Source organism: Myotis myotis, unplaced genomic scaffold, assembly GCF_014108235.1.
Source record: "Myotis myotis isolate mMyoMyo1 unplaced genomic scaffold, mMyoMyo1.p scaffold_m19_p_5, whole genome shotgun sequence".
Classification (NCBI taxonomy): Eukaryota; Metazoa; Chordata; class Mammalia; order Chiroptera; family Vespertilionidae; genus Myotis; species Myotis myotis.
The window spans coordinates 34,247,215-34,265,494 of record NW_023416357.1 but is presented as its reverse complement, the minus strand read 5'-3'; the positions used below and the strand labels follow the sequence as shown (position 1 = coordinate 34,265,494).

Sequence of the window (18,280 nt, the reverse complement as noted above, 5' to 3'; positions counted from 1 at the left end):
CAGACAAAAAAAAAATAAAAAAAAAATCTTGCTTTAAAATCTTAGGATTTCCTTAGAGGTCTCTCATTCCTGATGCTGGCTTGACCCAGTGCTGGCTATGGTACAAGATCTATAATCACATCCTAGAATGACTCTAGTTAAAAAATATGTATGTTTTCAACATTTAAAAATTAAAAAAAATATTTTAAAAGTATACTCATCTTGAAAAATTTTTGTGGAATTCTAAAAAATTCTCAAAGTTAGATTTTTAAATTTATAATGTATCTTGCTTGAAGACAGTTTCCTGATGTGGATTATGAAATTCAGCAAGAGATGTTGTTTAATAATTGTTTCTTGGGAAAAATTTAAAGCTTCACTGGAATATATTGTCTTTCTAGATAATTTTTAAATATATTTGTTTTACTTTGAAGGAATGTGAAAAGCAAGAATTCTTGAACAATCTGAGAATTTATTCTTGGAATGTGATAGTTTTACTTTTACCTTTCTAAACCTGGTTAAACACACTTGAATTAGCAAAAAGAAGGCAAAATTATTTATCTGGATAATTTAGGGCTGAATTAATATGACTGATATTTAGAATACATCACTAGATTAGATATAATCTTAGAGAATAAAGATTCCCATATGAAGATTTCACTCTTTTAAGAGAAGAAGTAAAATTCTATAGGTTTGAAAATAGAGCTTATAAAGGTTTGGCAACTTCAGGCCAAGAAAAAAAAAAAGGATAAAACTAGAAAAGACAACACTCAAAATTTTCACCTTATGTGCTTATAGGATTTATATACTTTAAGTTGCTTTACTTAGTGTAATCTAATTATACTTGTGACTTATATTAAATCAGTATATATTGATTCATGTAATTATCTAGAAAATTAGTTCAAATAACTTTATCCACATGAAGTTTCCTATGGATTTCTTAAAGCAGTTATTATTAAGTTAGATAAGTTTCTTCTCTTAAAAGCATGTGCTACATCAAGATACTTGCCATTACCAGAGGAGGGAAGTAGCAAGAATTCCAAAGAAATCCCTTCCTATAAATAGGAGGTGGGGGGAAACTAAACAAAACACAAAAAAATAAAACAAGTCCTTTGATGTGTTTTTAACTTCTTTGAAGGTATGTCTGCACAGAAATAATGTCTAAGGTTGTCCTAATCCAAGCCATATTGGAATCAAAAACTAAAGTTAGTCCCCATTTTATAGTTAGGGAAACTAAAGAAAATAAATAAATGACTTGCTTTAAATCAAATATATTGTTCGAATGAGAGCTCAGGTTTATAACACAGACTACATACAGAGTGAAGTTGTCCCTATATAGACTGAAGTTGTTTACTTGTTAACTAGCTAACAATGTTGTTAATTAGTTATTAAACTAGACAGTAGTTTCTTATCAATTGGTGAATGATACTTATATTATTATGAATTCTTCTTTTTTAACCCATTAATCTTTGTTACTTAACTATCTGATATAATTGTCTATCATGTTATAACTAGTGGCCTGGTGTAGGAAATTCGTGCACGGGGGCGGGGGTGTCCCTCAGCCCAGCCTGCACCCTCTCTAACCTGGGACCCCTTGGGGGACATGCCTCTCCCAATCGGGCCTGCTGGCTCCTAACCGCTGTCCTGCCTGCCTCCCTGATCGCCCTAACCACTCTGCCTGCTGGCTTTCTCACCCCCAACTGCCCCTCCCCCACCTTGCCAGCCTGATTGCCCCCAACTGTCCCCCTGCTGGTCTGCTTGCCCCCAACTCCCCCCCCCCCACCCCGCCAGCCTGCTCACCCCCAACTGCCCTCCCCTCCTGGCCTGATCTCCCCTAACCGCCTCTGCCTTGGCCCTGCCACCATGACTTTGTCCGGAAGGATATCCGGAAGGTCTCCCAGAAGATCTCCCAGTCTAATTAGCATATTACCCTTTTATTAGTATAGATTTCATGGAATAGATATAATCAATCGGGTGAATTTATGCAGTAAAAGGTTCTAGCAAACCAATTATGAAATACTGTGTAAATGTTAAGTAATCATGAGAATTGAGCAACATTTTATAAGGTGAATATTGTATTTATCTTTTACCTTAAGGATAGGTTTTAAAAGGAAACAAAATCATTTGTGTGACTTCTTTCCCTGTCCTACACTTTGTGAGTCTCCAGGAAACATATAACAATGTTATTAAATACTTTGGAACCTACATCTTTTTGTGTCCTTATGGCTTTCACAATTCCTTTAGCCCTTGAAAATGCAGAAAGTGATTTTTTCTCTCCCAATTATAAGAGTACCCAAGGAGGTCTGAAATAATATGTGGCTGTTCACTTATAGCTAAGTGAATTTTTTTTTATTTTCAGTCTCTAGTGTTATTTTGTATTTTGTGTAGTAAAAACAGTTCAGTAAAGTATAGTGGAATATTATTTAATGTTTTTAAATATAGAATTCTACACCTCTAATAGATTCCCTCCCCCCCCCCCCCCCACACACACACACACTGATTTTTTGTGTATTTTTGGACAGATAATTCCTTCCTTTCTGCCAGTAAGTGACTTTGGGCAAGTCAACCTGCTATAGGCTCTGGTTTTCTCATTTGAAAAATGAGGTGGTTAGATCTCATGAATGCTTAAGTTCTTTTGAGCTTTAGATGCAGCTCTGTGCTTTTATAAAATGTAAAATCAAGCTTTAATGTTATTTGAAATCAATAATGCTAGATTTCCAACTTGAAAAAATAGACAAATTTTAAGAGGTGGAGTTTTTTAAAGTGTTGTCATTAATTGAAACCATGGCCCAAATCAGTCATCGCTGGTCAATACTACTTTGCTCAGTCATTCTCAAAGAAAAAACAGGTACAGGCATAGGTGTCCGTACACACAGGTACTTCTAATAACAAAAATGTAAAACCGGAGATTATTTGGCCTAATGTTGTGACTTTTATATAGGTGAAGGTATAGCACAATTGGTGGTATATCATTATACAAATGATTGGTCTTCAGGATCAATTAGGTAAGCGATAAGCTGGCAGCTGGAACATGCTCTCCCTCTCAAGTGTACATTATCAGCAGTCCTACTCCCAGAGCTGATCCTGTATTATATCAGTGCAGCCAGCAACCTCTGCTTCATCATTTTGGACAGATGGGTTTTTTTCATGGTAATTTTCATTGTCAAAACTCATAATCTTTCTTATTGTCTTACTTTAATATCTAATAGGTTAAGGCTCAGAATGTTCTGCTTTCTAGCCAACCAAAATTTGAATTCTTCTTGCCTAATTTTTTTATGGACAAATGATAATTGCTTAGCACTTCTCTAAAAAGTCTTGTATGTTGTCACAGCTACTAAAACATTTACTCAGTGCTAAGTCCTAGGGAAACAAAGGTGAATTTGACTCTCTTTACCCTCCAGTATTTCCATTTCCTTCCTGACATGCAGCAACTAAAACAGAACACAGAATTCTAAAATTGAACTAACGTTGTCTTTCAGTCAATGGATTTTTGCTGCTTATCTACTACATGCTAAGCACTGTCCTAGATAGAACATTCTTGTTGGGATCCAGCCCCAGCAGGTCCCGGGGTTCCCAAAGGTGTGGATAGAGTCGGCAAAGAAGGAATGACACGGAGGCAGCGTTCAGTTGATCAGCATAGTTGGGTTCTCTAGCCAGGATCTCCAGACAAGTTCTGTGTCTTATTGTCTTGTTACATCTGTATTTATACCAGTAGATTTTAATCCTATCAATCTCTATTCCAAAGGTTAGGGCGTTTCTTATCTCCATTCCAGGGAGTAAAGATTATGTAGCTTAAGCATGATTGTTCGTAGTTAAAGTATTAATTACCCGCCTGTCACTTAGTTAAGGGGTTTTATTCCCTCCCTAACTTCAGGGAAAAATCCCTACCTGGGGAAACAACCTTTCTCTGAGAGGTGACCTTGGTTAAAACACATAGCGCCAAGAGGGGGAGCAAACATATTAAGAACAGTATGCCATATGCGCCAGGTCCCTTGAAACATATGCTGTGCAGATGTTTCTTCCCTGCAGCGACTGTGTCAAGCAGCAAGGATGGACCAGCTTCCAGCACATTCTGTGGTGACTGACATGCTGGATCTGCTCTGCCCAACATTGTTGCCACACATGTGGCTATGAAGCCCTGGAATGTAGCTAGCCGGTCTGAGGAACCTAATTTTTAATTAATTTAAATTTAAATAGCCACACTTGTCACATTAAAGTTTTTACTTACTAACGAGAGGAGATAGACAATAATGAAGTAATTCGAAAAATAAACAGGGTAATTTAAAGTAGTGTGTACTAAAACGATTACATCCTGGAGGTTCCACTTTGGGATAAGGTGGTCAAGGAAAGAGTTCCCTGGTGAGATGACACTTGACCTGGGACTGAATGATGAGAACACAGCAATATAAGGAATTGGGAGAAGAGTATTCCCAAGGGACCAGCAGATGCAAGTGCCTTATGAAGGGAACGGGCTTAGTGTTGGAGGAAAGGAAGGAAATCTGGTATGTCTGGAGAAATCCGAGAGAGAGTGAGGCTGGAGAAGGAGGCAGGGGTGTTTCCCACAGGCCACAGCTGACCAGAGTCTTTTAAGCAAAAAAAGAGACATGATGCGATAATATGTTTTTTAAAAAGATCTCTCTGAAAGCTTACTGGAGAACAGATTGATTATAGATAGGAAAAAGTGGAAGTAGGGGAACCAGGTAAGAAGCTATTCCATTTGCCATTGGTAGCAGTGAAAAAGGTGAAAAGTGAAAAAAATTCTGGATATATATAATTAGTATTATACAATGATTACTTTTAAGCATCACATGTCCTAATCCCTCTATGTTTTAATATAATGTTGAATTTTTATTTAGCTAGCTAACATTGCTGACAGTTACTCAACTCTAATAACGTTGCCTATGGTTATTCACGTAAACAAATGACTTTCATAGCATCAGTATGGTTTGTCAGCGATTGATGGCAATTCACAAAATGCACCAATAAAAGCCTAGAAAGGCTTCTTCTTGTTGTTTTTAAAAAAGGCTTTCCTTCTTACCATATTCTGCAAGTAAGATTTATCATGTTAGAGTTATGAGCTGATTATTTGATGTCTGCATCTCGATAAATTATTCCTGGCTTTCTACTTATGTGCAGTATGTGTGGTTTATTGCAGAGAGTAAAGCTGAGAAGAATTCCAACACACATGTTCACGCAGGGGCTATGCACATGGCTGGTTGGTGTACATAAGGGTTTTTTTGTACCCAGTCCCTAGTGTCTTGGCATTACTTTTATTATGTCTGCAGTACTCATGTAGATGAAATGCCACAACACATTCTTTTACCATTGTAGCCTCAACCAGCCTTTTCTTTTTCTTTCTTTCTTTCTTTCTTTTCTTTTCTTTCTTTCTTTCTTTTTTTTTTTTTTTAAAGAAAAAGCAATTACCATCATAAAAATTCCTTACTGGGGAACTTTCCATATTGCGTTATCATTCCATGAGTCTAATAATAGTGGAATATAAAGAAAATTTTTTAATACTAGAATATCGAAAAAAGACTTTTGAGGTCTCCCTAATGAGAAACACGAAAAGTCTGGAGTAGGTGAAATAAGGGAAGAGAAGTAGACTCGTTTTTTAAACTCCTGGTACATGTTAGAGATTTTGAAATCATTGCCTAGCTAAAGATAATTTGCAAATCACACGCACCATCACCAATGTGTAAACACGGTTAAAGAACTCTGTTATCTGTTGGGAGAATGCTAATGCCTGTAATTGGTCGTTGCCTGAACTTTGTGTATTTCTGTCCTGATAGCTGTATCTGCCTAAAAGCTAATTCTGTGTTTTCTGTGCAATCTTGCAGTGGTGCTATCAGGGAGAATGTGTTGCTTTTGGCACTTCGCCCCAGAGCGTAGAAGGGGGCTGGGGTGCCTGGTCACTGTGGGGAAAGTGCAGCAGGACCTGCGGGGGAGGCGTCTCCTCATCTCTAAGACAGTGTGACAGTCCAGCGTAAGTAGCTAAAGTAAGCCGCAGCCAACAAAAAGACACAGTTGGAAATGATTCAAAGCTGTGGTTTCACATGTTATCTGTAAAAACGTTTCACTCCCGAGCCAAGTGCTTGTCTTCAGAACAAGCACGAGGCAAGGAGAGCGGAGGAGCCTTGTTAGACAGACTTTCCTTTTCTTCCCCGCCCCTTCCTATGTGACTAAAAATAAAAGAAAGGGGAGAAAGACAAGCATTGTGTATCTACCCCAGGTAGAGCCAGAATTCTTAATCTACTAATAATCAGATAGATTTCCTTTTCCAAAAACTACTGAATTATGGATGAATCCAGGTCTGGTCTTAGCTACAGTACCATTATTCCCAGGAAACCTAAGGTCTTTTCACATGTCACATAAAATTATTACTGCTACAGTAGTATTAAAAGGACCAATGAGAGCCCTTCAAGGGTTGAAATGCCTTGATTCGCATCACAAATCACAATGAAAAGAATACTGCCCATGTGTTAAAATAGTTTCCTTTCACATGCCCCCATTAATCATCTTCTGGAGTTGCCACCACTTTTCTCCCCATGGCTGTTTTATGCAGGTCAGACTGCTCCTCTCCCACCATCTTTTTCTCCAGCCGGAGCCCCTCTGGCGGAAGGCCAGTCCCATCAGTATGCTTTGCTGTGGTATTGCTTCTCCCTCCCGCCACTGCCCATTGCAGGTGGACTGTCCCTCCGCGTGGTCTTTCCTGCCCCTCTGGAGACTGAACTGCTCCTTAGCAGCTCACATTTTTGGCTAGAGCTCAGGTTGATGGCCTTCTTTCCCAATGCATATTTTGGTGCAGAACCAGGTGATGATACATCATTTCTGCTGTATTCCTCCTTCTGGGGTGAAAGATGGTCTGCATTTGTTTCTTCCTCCTTTTAACTCAGGATCCCTCTCTTTGGCTCCTCTCTCTAAATAGTCTCTTTTCTTCTCTTTTTAGCTTGAAATCGTTTCCCTGGATTTTAGTGCTGTGTTTCCATTCTCCCATTTTCTAGCTATTTTTACCCTCCTGCTAAACCGAGCTCACTCACGGTCACTTACGCGTAAACCAGCCATGCTACCACCGTCCCCGTTACTTTGTTTTTGTCTGACCGACCCATTTCTCCCAAGCTGGTTCAAGCTGGGCCATTTGTTTTCCATGCTTAGAGTCACCATTCACTGGCATTCAAAACATATTCAAAATTGTCACTTAAATTATCCCATTGATTCTAGTAAGTCAAAGTTGTAATTTAAACTTTGCTATTTTTAAAACAAGTACAGAATAATTAATCTAAGTTCAACTGTAGGCTACTGTAGAATAATAACCAAAATTATAAAACCCTATAATAATCAATAACATACCCAGATATTTAAGAGTATGACCAGACCTCTTTTAAAAGAACAAGTTAGCCTTCAAAAATAGCATTCAAATAATAGCGTATGGCTCTACCTAATGTTTAATACTTTAAAAATTAATTGATGGAAATAAAATATTTGACATCTCACTTTTTCATTAATTTGAGTATTATTTAAAGCATTTATATAATGCAAGCCCTTCTGATGTTTAGATTTAACATCATTTAAAAATATATATTTGAAATGAGATAGAAATTCATTTCTGCATTATTTACTTGGAACTGAAACTATTTCCAGAGAGTCATTTAGTGTCCTCTCTTGTTTCCAGTCTGAGGAAAAATCAAACTTTTCATTTCCAACTTGGTGGGCAAAATGCATCGGGTTATGGGTTTGTTGAAATGATTCAAGTGGCTTTTCATTATAAATAAGTGAATTTTAAGCTGGAATCTCAAATTGAACCAATCACCTGTTTACTATAATAATTAGAAAATACATTGATTTAATTGCATTTTCTTAATGTAAATCATGACAATTAACAGTCTTGTAAAGTTACTCATAGTAAATTGCCTTAATTTTAACATTCAGCAATCATAATCATTATTACTAACAGTCCCCAGCATGATTTTTTAATAACTAATAAAATGTCCAATTTTGTATTTTCTTAAAGTAAATGTTAATATGTTTTCATCATGCAATATATGTGCTTTCTATGTGGATAAGTAGAGTATATTCACATGTTAAACAAAATGTGTTTTCAGACCTTCAGGAGATGGAAGCTACTGCCTTGGGGAAAGGAAACGGTATCGCTCCTGTAACACAGATGTAAGTAAAACCAAACTCTGCTATGAAAAATTACATTTCCCCCAGAGCAGGGAGATTTTTAAAAATTGTAAGCTTTTTGATCAGAAATCCGTATGTGTGATGGTGACATGCGTTTTTATAAAGTTGTTGATGATGAAGGGAGCCAGCCTCAGGTCCATGCGTTCCATCAACAGGAGTCAGGAGGAAGAGCACCAGCACTAGGAGGAAATACCCTGTGCCCCTGAACTGCCCTGGTCCCCAGAACACTCACAACTTTACCATCATATGTTTCTTGAGTCCAGCACAATTACTATGCTCTTTATCCTGGTTCGTATTTGCCACTGCAGGAAGCCCTAGACCCCCACATCTAATCCCATAGGCCCTGCATATCCCCTCTTCTGTTTCCTGCCCCTGCCCAGCTGCTGAAACTCTTCTGTGCCCTCAGGAATTCATGATCCACCAACAGCAAAATTCCTGACTTCTCTGAATTTTCCTTCCTTTCACCTTGTTCTAATGGAAACGGGCTCTCCTCTGGAGATACTGCTTCCTCTGCAGCTCTTCAAAGTTGGTTTTCTCCCTGGGCTCTTGAATGACTGGGTCTGAAAGTAGGTTGACTATCTTCTTTATATTCTCATTACTTCTTCCAGATAAAATGAAATAAGTGATGCCCTAGCCAGTTTGGCTCAGTGGATAGAGCGTTGGCCTGCAGACCGAAGGGTCCTGAGTTTGATTTTGGTCAAGGGCATGTATCACAGTTGCAGGCTTATCCCCAGCCTGCGTCCTGGTTGGGGCCTGTGTAGGAGGCAACCAATTGATGTGTTTTCCCTCACATTGATGTTTCTCTCTGTCTTTCCCCGTCTCTTCTACTCTCTCTAAAAATCAATGGAAAAATATCCTCCAATGAGGATAAAAAAAGACAAAAAACCGAAATAAGCCAGTCAAAGAAGGACAAGTATCACATGATCTCATTTATATGTGGAATCTAATGAACAAAATAGATCCAGAGACATGGAGGCATGGAACAGACTGTTGAATCTCAGAGAGAAGGGCGGGAGGGGCAGGAAGAGATTAACCAAAGATTACATATATTCGTAGCCCATAGACACAGACAATAGTGTGATGAATGCCTGGAGTGGGGCAGAGGCTGGGTGGAGAGGGTCAAAGGGGGAAAAGGGTGGACATCTGTAATACTTTCAACAATAAAGATAAATTAAACAAAAAACACAAAACCACAGCTTTTACTTTCGTGTCATCAGACCATTACCTGCTATCTTCACTCTCTAACCCTATATCTATTGTAATTCTTGGTTATGCCATAATTATGTAGATAATTTTTCAACATCTTGTCTTCTAGATTTTTCCATAAGCATACAAACCTATTGTTATTTCTCCTATCTTGAAAAAAACAAAAAGCCAGCCAGTTATTTTCCCACGTCTTATCTTCCTTTGTAACAAAATTCCTCAAAAATGTTGTCTATACTTACTGTATCTAATTCCTCTTCTCATTTTCTCCTAAAATTGCTACTGTCAGGTTTTTGCCTCCATATTCAACTGAAAATGTTCTTGTCATATCCCCAGAGCTCCTCCCCTGCTCTCTTAGCTAACTTTCTTCATTGTTTTATTGGTTATGAAGCCACAGCCTACTCTTAAACCAGTCATGGGCAAAAGGAATGAGATTACTATAATTGGTTAGTCTAATCCAGATATGCCTCTAATGGGGTTAAGGTCACATTCCCTGAGAGGTAGATTCCTGAGCAAAAATCAGAACTCTGTTAGCAAGAAAGTAAAGAGTAATAGATATTGGTTATGCCACAGGTGTCTGTGTCAGAGCTCTTTAAATTTCTGTCTTTGCAGTAGTGCCTCCTTATCTGAGCAGGATACATTCTAAGACACCAGGGGATACCTGAGACCCCAGATTGTACCAAACCCTATATATACTTCCATCCACTCCCATACATACATACCTATAATAAAGTTTAACTTATAAATTAAGCACAATAAGAGAGTAACAACAATAACTAAGAATAGTTAAAACAATATACTACAATAAAAGTTATATAAATATTATCGCTTTCTCAAAGTATCTTATTGCACTGTACTCACCTTTCTTCTTGTGATGGTGTGAAATGATATGCTGGACAAAGGGATGGAGTTGGGATTATGTGAGATTTCATCACATTACTCAGAACAGAATTTAAATTTAAAGGGAATTTAAATGCTATTTAAAACTTATGAATGGTTTACTTCTGGAATTTTCCATTTAATATTTTCAGACTGTGGTTGATCTTGGGTAACTGAAATCATAGAAAAGGGGGACTACTGTATTGGTATAGATAGTAGAAACAGAAGTAATAGCAATAGCTGCTACTAACATTTATTGAGCACTTAGTATCTATCAAACCTATTATTTTACCCATATTTTCACCCCATACTGACAATTCTCCTCAGTAGTGACTTGGCTTGGTAAGACACTTTTAATTTCAATTTTTTCAACATAATCTAGAAACACTTTGATAATTTAAAGTTTTGGTATAATCTGTCTATTACAGCCTTATTTCTGCAACATAAATTAACTCATAAATGATTGAATTATTTTGTTCCATATTTTGTGCCACTAAGCAATACACCAGCTGAAGTCAAATTACAGTGATATAGTCAGAGGAAATTTGTGCTGGACATGATTGTTCATCTCACATTCATCTTTTGGCTCAGTTGATCACATGCTCTGTGGTTCAAGTCCTTATTGTTGTTTCTGCCTGTTTTTTGTCCATTGGCCTCTTGTCCTTACAACCTAGCAAGATCAGCCTTCCTTATTAACTTTTTCACCTTTTTAAATAAGATAAAATCCTATGTTTACTCTAGCATTTCTTTGCTAGGAATCTGCCATGTATTTTTAAAATTATGCTAATATTTTCTTAGAATTCTTATTGTTGGTGGTTTGTCTTTAGTCTGCCCCTACTGCCCCTAATGCTATTTTCCCTTTAGGCTTGATATTTTTAATTTGCAATTTTGCAGAAAGAGATTTTTCAGAAATGTGTGTATCCTATTAGAGCAGAAACTTATAATTTTAAAAATCTGTTGTTAAACTTTCTATTTTGTAGACTACAGTATAGGACAGATAATTTAATAATAAACCAGAAGGGTGATTGATCAGAGTTAAGATTAAGTAATGCAAGCAAGACTTCAGTATTTTCCAACTAACATAGAATGGTGTTTCTATAGAATTATAGGATTTTTTTGTTTGTGTCCTGTAAGTTAACCTTTGTACTTTTTTCTAAAGGTATAATGCCTTAAATGTTCTTTTATTCTGTAGTGCCTCGATGTCTATTACGAGCTACTCTAATTTAAGGGATTCAACAGAGTATACTTGTCTTTTATCAGATCAGCCTGCCTTAGTGCATGTTTTACACAGTTTAATGCTATGTACATTGTATTTAGTGGCTTCATGAATAAGATCTGAGAGAAGACTTTCCAATTAGTTAAAATCAATTTGACAGCCGAGATATGGAAAACAATGCACAAACATCTTGGGCTCCGTCATTTGTGATCCAAGATCTTTTCTTGAGATTTAAAGAGAGGTGATACAAAGGATGAATTCAAGTCATCGTTTAAGCATTTTCAAATTAGTGTCCAGGATGAGATGATGCCAGGTGGTCAAGCAGTAGGACCTCCATAGCTCTTTATTTAGTGCCCTGAATCTTTGAGGCTTGCCCAGTGCTTTCTCATTTATGCCCTCATGTATTTGATCCATCCTATTTGCATTTCTTTTAAGATCTTGCAACCCATTCCACATAGTATACAGTTTCCAATACAGTACAGCAGTCTTGATCTTCTCCTTTCTGTGACTAACCAGCTGGTATTATAGATTACTGCTTAGTTCTCATATTTTTACACATAATAATAATTATTATTGGTTCTAACGCTCTGATTAGAGTTGAGTTAGCTTGTGCTTACTTCAGCAGCACATATACTGGAGTTGAATTAACTTCATTAAAATCACAACTGAAAAATAGAATAAATTAGAAAATCACAGGGAAAGGAAAATAATATAAAGCTAAGGCCAATACCTTAAATGTGTACCAAAAGATCCTTCCACTTACTCAAAGTGGTTCACAGATTTTGCTCTGGGTTTCCCAGTGACCCAAGTAAAGATGCAAACACTATCAGTTCTAGAATTCATAATGTCTAGTAGCTATGACAAAAGGAGCTATATCCACAAGGCAACACTTTACTATTCTGAAGATTTAATACTCCTCCTATGCGGATCCCTGCACTGTGGTAAATCAGATTGAATCACATAAAGTTAACAGTACTCTGCCTAGATTATAGGAGAAATTATAACCTAGAAGGAATGTAGACCAAACAAAAGTGGCAAGCACAAAAAGATAGCCACACGTTCTCCCGAATTTTATTCTCACCACAGACATTAGAAAGGTATTGGAATGGTAGGAAGAGAAGAGCGAGTGTTACCATTAGTTCTTGTCCCACTTACCCCGGTTTCAAAGAAAGAGATCCACAGAGATAGAACAGGCAACATGTAAAGGCAAATATCTCCATGTTAAAATAGATCAGAAAAGGGTATCCAGCTGCAACACTGGCCTGACCACTCTCAACAGCAACATAACCAATCTAGAGGCCAAAGTATTCACACGTGAGACTGAGGCTGATTATCTGTAGCAGGATCTATTAGATGGGCATCAGCACTGGTCATGCTCAAAATCCTTCAAAAGAATCTAAACAAGGACTCTTTCTTTGACATCCACATCCAGGTGTCGGCAAACTGCGGCTCGGCAAACTGCAGCTTGCGAGCCACATGCGGCTCTTTGGCTCCTTCCGTGTGGCTCTTCCACAAAATACCGACTTCTGCGCATGGACCACGAAGTTTCAATCACACTGTATGTGCGTGCCCGCACGTGGTATTTTGTGGAAGAGCCACACTGAAGGGGCCAAAGAGCCGCATGTGGCTCGCGAGCCGCAGTTTGCTGACCACGGCCACATGATGGTTTGTCTCCAGGACAGACTAGAAGGTAAAGACAATAGCTATGGCAGAAACAAATGAATATGCTTTTCATCTTAAAACTACTGAGAAACTAGGAACATTTATTAAAGACACATAGGAGAATTGGATGAAATTTGGTCTTACCATTAAACCATAAATATAATAGAATATTTGAGATCATAAGCTAATCTCATAGGCATGGCCATGTGGAACTTGGGTTTGTAGAGCAGAATTTTATGGGTGTACTGATTCTAAGAATTCATTGGTTAAGGACATAGTTCCCCTCTTTGGACATAGAGATAAATGATTGATAAGGTCCTGACAGTTTCTATAAATGTGTAAAGGTAGGAACTAACTAACAGAAATAAAGCCTCTAGATCTGTGCATTATCTGCTGAAAGGTATTGGCTCAAAAATTTATTTTTTATTATTATCAGTATGAAATCTCCTTTTTACTGGCATACAAAATTTTTACTATTAATCAGGCATTTCTGCCATCCTGAGCAATATTTCATTCTAATGACTTAAAACCATCATTCAAAATGTTCTAACAGGGTAACCATTGGGTGAACATAGTATAACTATTTTCAATAGAATTTATAGGTGCTGTGAATACCTTATTTGATAACTTGATTTTTTTTTGTAAGAAGGAAATATATGGCTATGTTAAGTTTATAAGCCAAATTTTATATCAAAACCTAAAGAAGAACTATTACTATGAAAAGGACTTTTCTACATTTTTAAAAAGAATTTTCCGGTGTTTCTTCGGTATTTCCCAAACCAAGAAAATCCTTGTGTTTGTCCTGTTTGGTATTATTTGTCTTTTTGCATCTGCTGATATGTGACTAGGATAGAACTTCTGGTGAAAACTCAAGTTTCACTTTGGCTGAGATAGAAAGTTATATTATTCATGCATCTTAAGCATTTCACTTCCCTCCTTTATTTTATGCATCAAAACTATAAAAAATTAAAGAATCAAAGTGAGTTTTCCAGGTCATCTGTGGTCTGTTCTAGAATTTAAGCATAGATTGTATGGTACCTGGGTTTCTTCTCAGTGAAGCTGTGCTAAAAGGTATGTTATTCTGCAATTGTTTTCTTCTTCAGTCCATTGCTTAAGGTCATTAAGTGGTATGATTGCCTTGGTTGTGGTACACAGAAAAAGCATAGCCTTTATTTAGAGGTAGGATTGTAGTGAAAAAGAATGGACTTTGTATTCCCATTGACTTAAGCTTAAATCCTGACTGTAATACTTGTTGCTGTTTGACCTTGGCCTGACACCTAACCTCAGGAAACTTTGGAGAACTCCTATATGGATGGAGTGTGATTATATCAAGCTTGCAGGGCTGTTTGAGAATTAAAAGAAGGAACACTTGCAAGCTATCTAGCGCTACTCCTAATACTTAATGTGTATTCAATACATAGTACACATTAAGTATTATTTACATTTATGTGCTATAGATGAAAAATTACTTTCATGCATTAAATCCTCAAGTCACTTTTATAAAGAAGAAGGGCACGTCTTTTTTTAAGAAGGAACAGGCTAGTCCCATGGAAGGGATTCAGTAAGGTAGAATTTCTGAGTACTGTTCTAGGACTCTCCTAGCACTGACCGTCTAACCCAGTGATGGCGAACCTTTTGAGCTCGGCGTGTCAGCATTTTGAAAAACCCCACCTTAACTCTGGTGCTGTGTCACATATAGAAATTTTTTGATATTTGCAACCATAATAAAACAAAGATTTATATTTTCTATATTTATTTTATACTAGTGGCCCAGTGCACGAAATTTGTACACATTGAAAGGGAGTTAATTAGAGGAAATATTTTAATATTGCTATTTGCCCTTTCTCTATAATAAAAGTGTGAGAGATAAAAGGAAATGAGTACAATGTATATGAAAATAATACATAATTTTATTAATAAATAAACAATAATAAAATGATATAACAACAACAAACTCATGATATAAAAACAACACTGATGAAAATAATGACTGATAAAGTGATTAAGCTTATTCTAATATCTCCCTGTATACCACATTAAGAGTAAAAACACTTTCAGAGGGCTTGACTAATTTCCCTTGGGATAAAGTATTTACAACTTTAACTTTAACATCACACACTCTTCAAACTCGAGAGAAAGCAACATATAATTGACCGTGTGTGAAAAAGGGTTCAGGTAGGAATATTCCTACTCTGTCTAGAGTTTGTCCTTGTGATTTATTAATAGTCATTGCAAATGCTGGCATCACAGGAAACTGTTGTCAAATTAATTTAAACGGGAGACCAGTATCAGATGGGGACAAATCAATTCTTGAAATCAGAACAACCTCTCCCTCTGCAGATCTGGTTAATACTTCAGCTTCGATAATGATAGGTCATAATCTTTTGATAATAAATCTGGTACCATTACAAAGACCCCATTTACTATTGAGATTTCTCAATAGCATGATGATTGCACCCACTTTCAATTTTAATTTATGACACGGCATTCCGGAGGAGTAATACTATTGAGAAATTCGGTGGGAAAATTTTCCTTTTCAGCATCATCTGTTGAGTCAATGGAATCATCACTCAAATATGTGTGAAACTCTCTATCAAGTATATCTAAAATTTCTTCATTTAACTTTTTAACATGCTCATTTTTTGGACAAAGAATTGCATGTTTAGATATTTTTTTTAATATTACCTATAGATATACTATTTCCAAAGGTGGCTTCAATAATAGATCTGTTACAAATCATTTCATCGGGGATTTCAATAGTATCCATTCCTAAATGAAAACTGCTATCAAGTTTGCCATCCCCAAGTTTTACTAACCATTCACTATAAGCAGAATCCTCTGATCTCATATTTGTTGTAAGAGACAACTTTCTGAAACAACCCCAAACATTGCAGTACTTTAAACTTGTTTGTACTATGGCCAATCGCATAGCATGCAGTACAATACTGAGACATTGTCGAAAATCCCCTCCGAGAAGGAGAACTTTCCCACCAAATGCAACATTCAAATTCATAATTTCTCTTAGTAATCTATCTATGGCATTTATAGCATGACTGGATGCCATGGTGCATTCATCAATAATAAGAAGTTGGGCCTTTTTAATGATTTTAGCAACTTCACTCTTTATATCGAGTCTAGAAATTAAAGTTTCATTTAATGGAATTGGTAATTTATATTGGGAATGAAAGGTTCTTCCACCAAGAAGTAAATTTGCAGCAATTCCTGTAGACGCTGTGGGTAAAACAGTACCACCACGACTTCTAATATAATGTGTTAAAACTTTATACAGATATGTTTTTCCACTACCACCTGGACCACCTAAGAAAAAGCATTTGGGGTGTACAGTTTGATCTTCGATGGCTGAAGTTATAGTCTTAAAGGCTGCCAACTGTTCATCATTCAGAGAATTTATCAAAACCTCTGCCCTTTGTTGCTCATACAGTTGATCACATGTATTTGCATTCGTTAATAAAGGATAGTCTGGAAGTTTGAAATGTGAACATTTCATTCCATGCAATGTGAATACCTCCTGAATTTTGTTAAGAGCATGCGTTTCACAGTTTACACAGGCACCTTGTTTGGTGTGGCCTGTGGAGGATCAGTGCATTAGCACCTGCCAGCCTCAGATCCCCGCGGGAGGGCCGTTTGTGGGCGTGGTTGGTGGCAGATTGGTGCATTAGCACCCGCCAACCCAGGATCCCCGCAGGAGGGCCGTTTGTGGGTATGGCCGGTGGCGGATTGGTGCTTAGCGCCCGCCAGCCCCGGATCTCCTCTGGAGGGCTGTTTGTGGGTGTTGCCGGTGGCAGATCAGTGCTTAGTGCCCGCCAACCCGGGATCCCTGTGGGAAGGCCGTTTGTGGGTGTGGCCGGTGGCGGATCGCTGCGGTTCCCCCGCCAGCCCTGGGTTGGGTCCCATACGGGCCGCCTGCCACCCGGGTCGCATATAGCAGGCCCGGATGGCAGCGGGGCAGGCAGGATGGTGCTGTCTTGCCCTGCCTGCAGTATGCAAGTTAACCGCCATTTTTGTTGGCAGTTAATTTGCATATTGCCCTGATTAGCCAATGGGAAGCGTAGCGGAGGTATGGTTAATTACCCTTTTTGTCTTTTATTAGATTAGACTAGAGGCCCAGTGCACAAAAATTTGTGCACTCGAGGGGGAGGGGAGGCCCCTCAGCCTGGCCTGTGCCCTCTCGCAGTCTGGGACCCCTCGGGAGATAACGACCTGCTGGCTTAGGCTGCTCCCGGGTGTCAGAGGGCAGGCCCAATCCCTAGGTGCAGCCCCTGGTCAGGCTCAGAGCCCCTGGTCAGGGCTGATTGGGGAGTTGGGACGCCGCCCCCTGTCATGCACAGAGCAGGGCGGATTGGGAGGTTGCGATGCCACCCTCGTTCACGCTCAGGGTAGGGCTGATTGGGGGGTTGGGGCACTGCCCCCTGTCACACTCAAGGCAGGGTCGATGGGGAGGTTGGGGCGCTGCCCCCTGTCACGCACAGAGCAGGGCCCATCAGGGGGGTTGGGGCTCCGTACCCTGTCACGCACAGAGCAGGGCCAATCAGGGGGTTGGGGCTCCGTACCCTGTCACGCACAGAGCAGGGCCAATCAGGGGTTGGGGCGCAGCCCCCTGTCACGCACAGAGCAGGGCCCATCAGGGGGGTTGGGGCTCCGTACTCTGTCACGCACAGAGCAGGGCCCATCAGGGGGTTGGGGAGCTCCCCCCGTCACGCACAGAGCAGGGTGGATCAGGGGGTTGGGACGCCGCCCTCTATCACCCACAGAGCAGGGCCAATCAGGGGGTTGGGGTGCCGCCACTGTCACACTCAGGGCAGGGCCGATGGGGAGGTTATGGCTCTACCCCATCACACACAGAGCAGGGCCCGTGGGGGTGGGGGGGTTGGGGCACCACACCCTGTCACACACAGAGCAGGGCAGATCAGGAGGTTGGGGCGCTGCACCCTGTCACACACAGAGCTGCAGGGCGATCAGGGGGTTGGGGAGCTCCCCCCTATCAGGCACAGAGCAGGGCTGATCAGGGGGTTGGGGCACCTTCCCCTGTCACGAACAGAGCAGGGCCGATAGGGAGGTTGTGGCCCTGCCCCCTATCACACACAGAGCCGCAGGGCGATCAGGAGGTTTGGGCGCTGCCCCCTGTCACACTGATCCTGGTGC

General features: G+C 39.3%; 1 protein-coding gene across 2 annotated transcripts in view; it reads left to right on the top strand.

Annotated features, from left to right (window-relative positions):
- The window catches only part of ADAMTS6 (ADAM metallopeptidase with thrombospondin type 1 motif 6), a 233,598-nt gene that overhangs the window by 136,081 nt on the left and 79,237 nt on the right, over positions 1–18,280 (top strand). For both annotated transcript variants that reach the window (XM_036309506.1, XM_036309505.1), the window contains exons 13-14: positions 5,814–5,959; positions 8,076–8,139. In XM_036309506.1, coding sequence (XP_036165399.1) covers positions 5,814–5,959; positions 8,076–8,139 — 210 coding nt within the window. The remainder of the gene's footprint in view (positions 1–5,813; positions 5,960–8,075; positions 8,140–18,280) is intronic.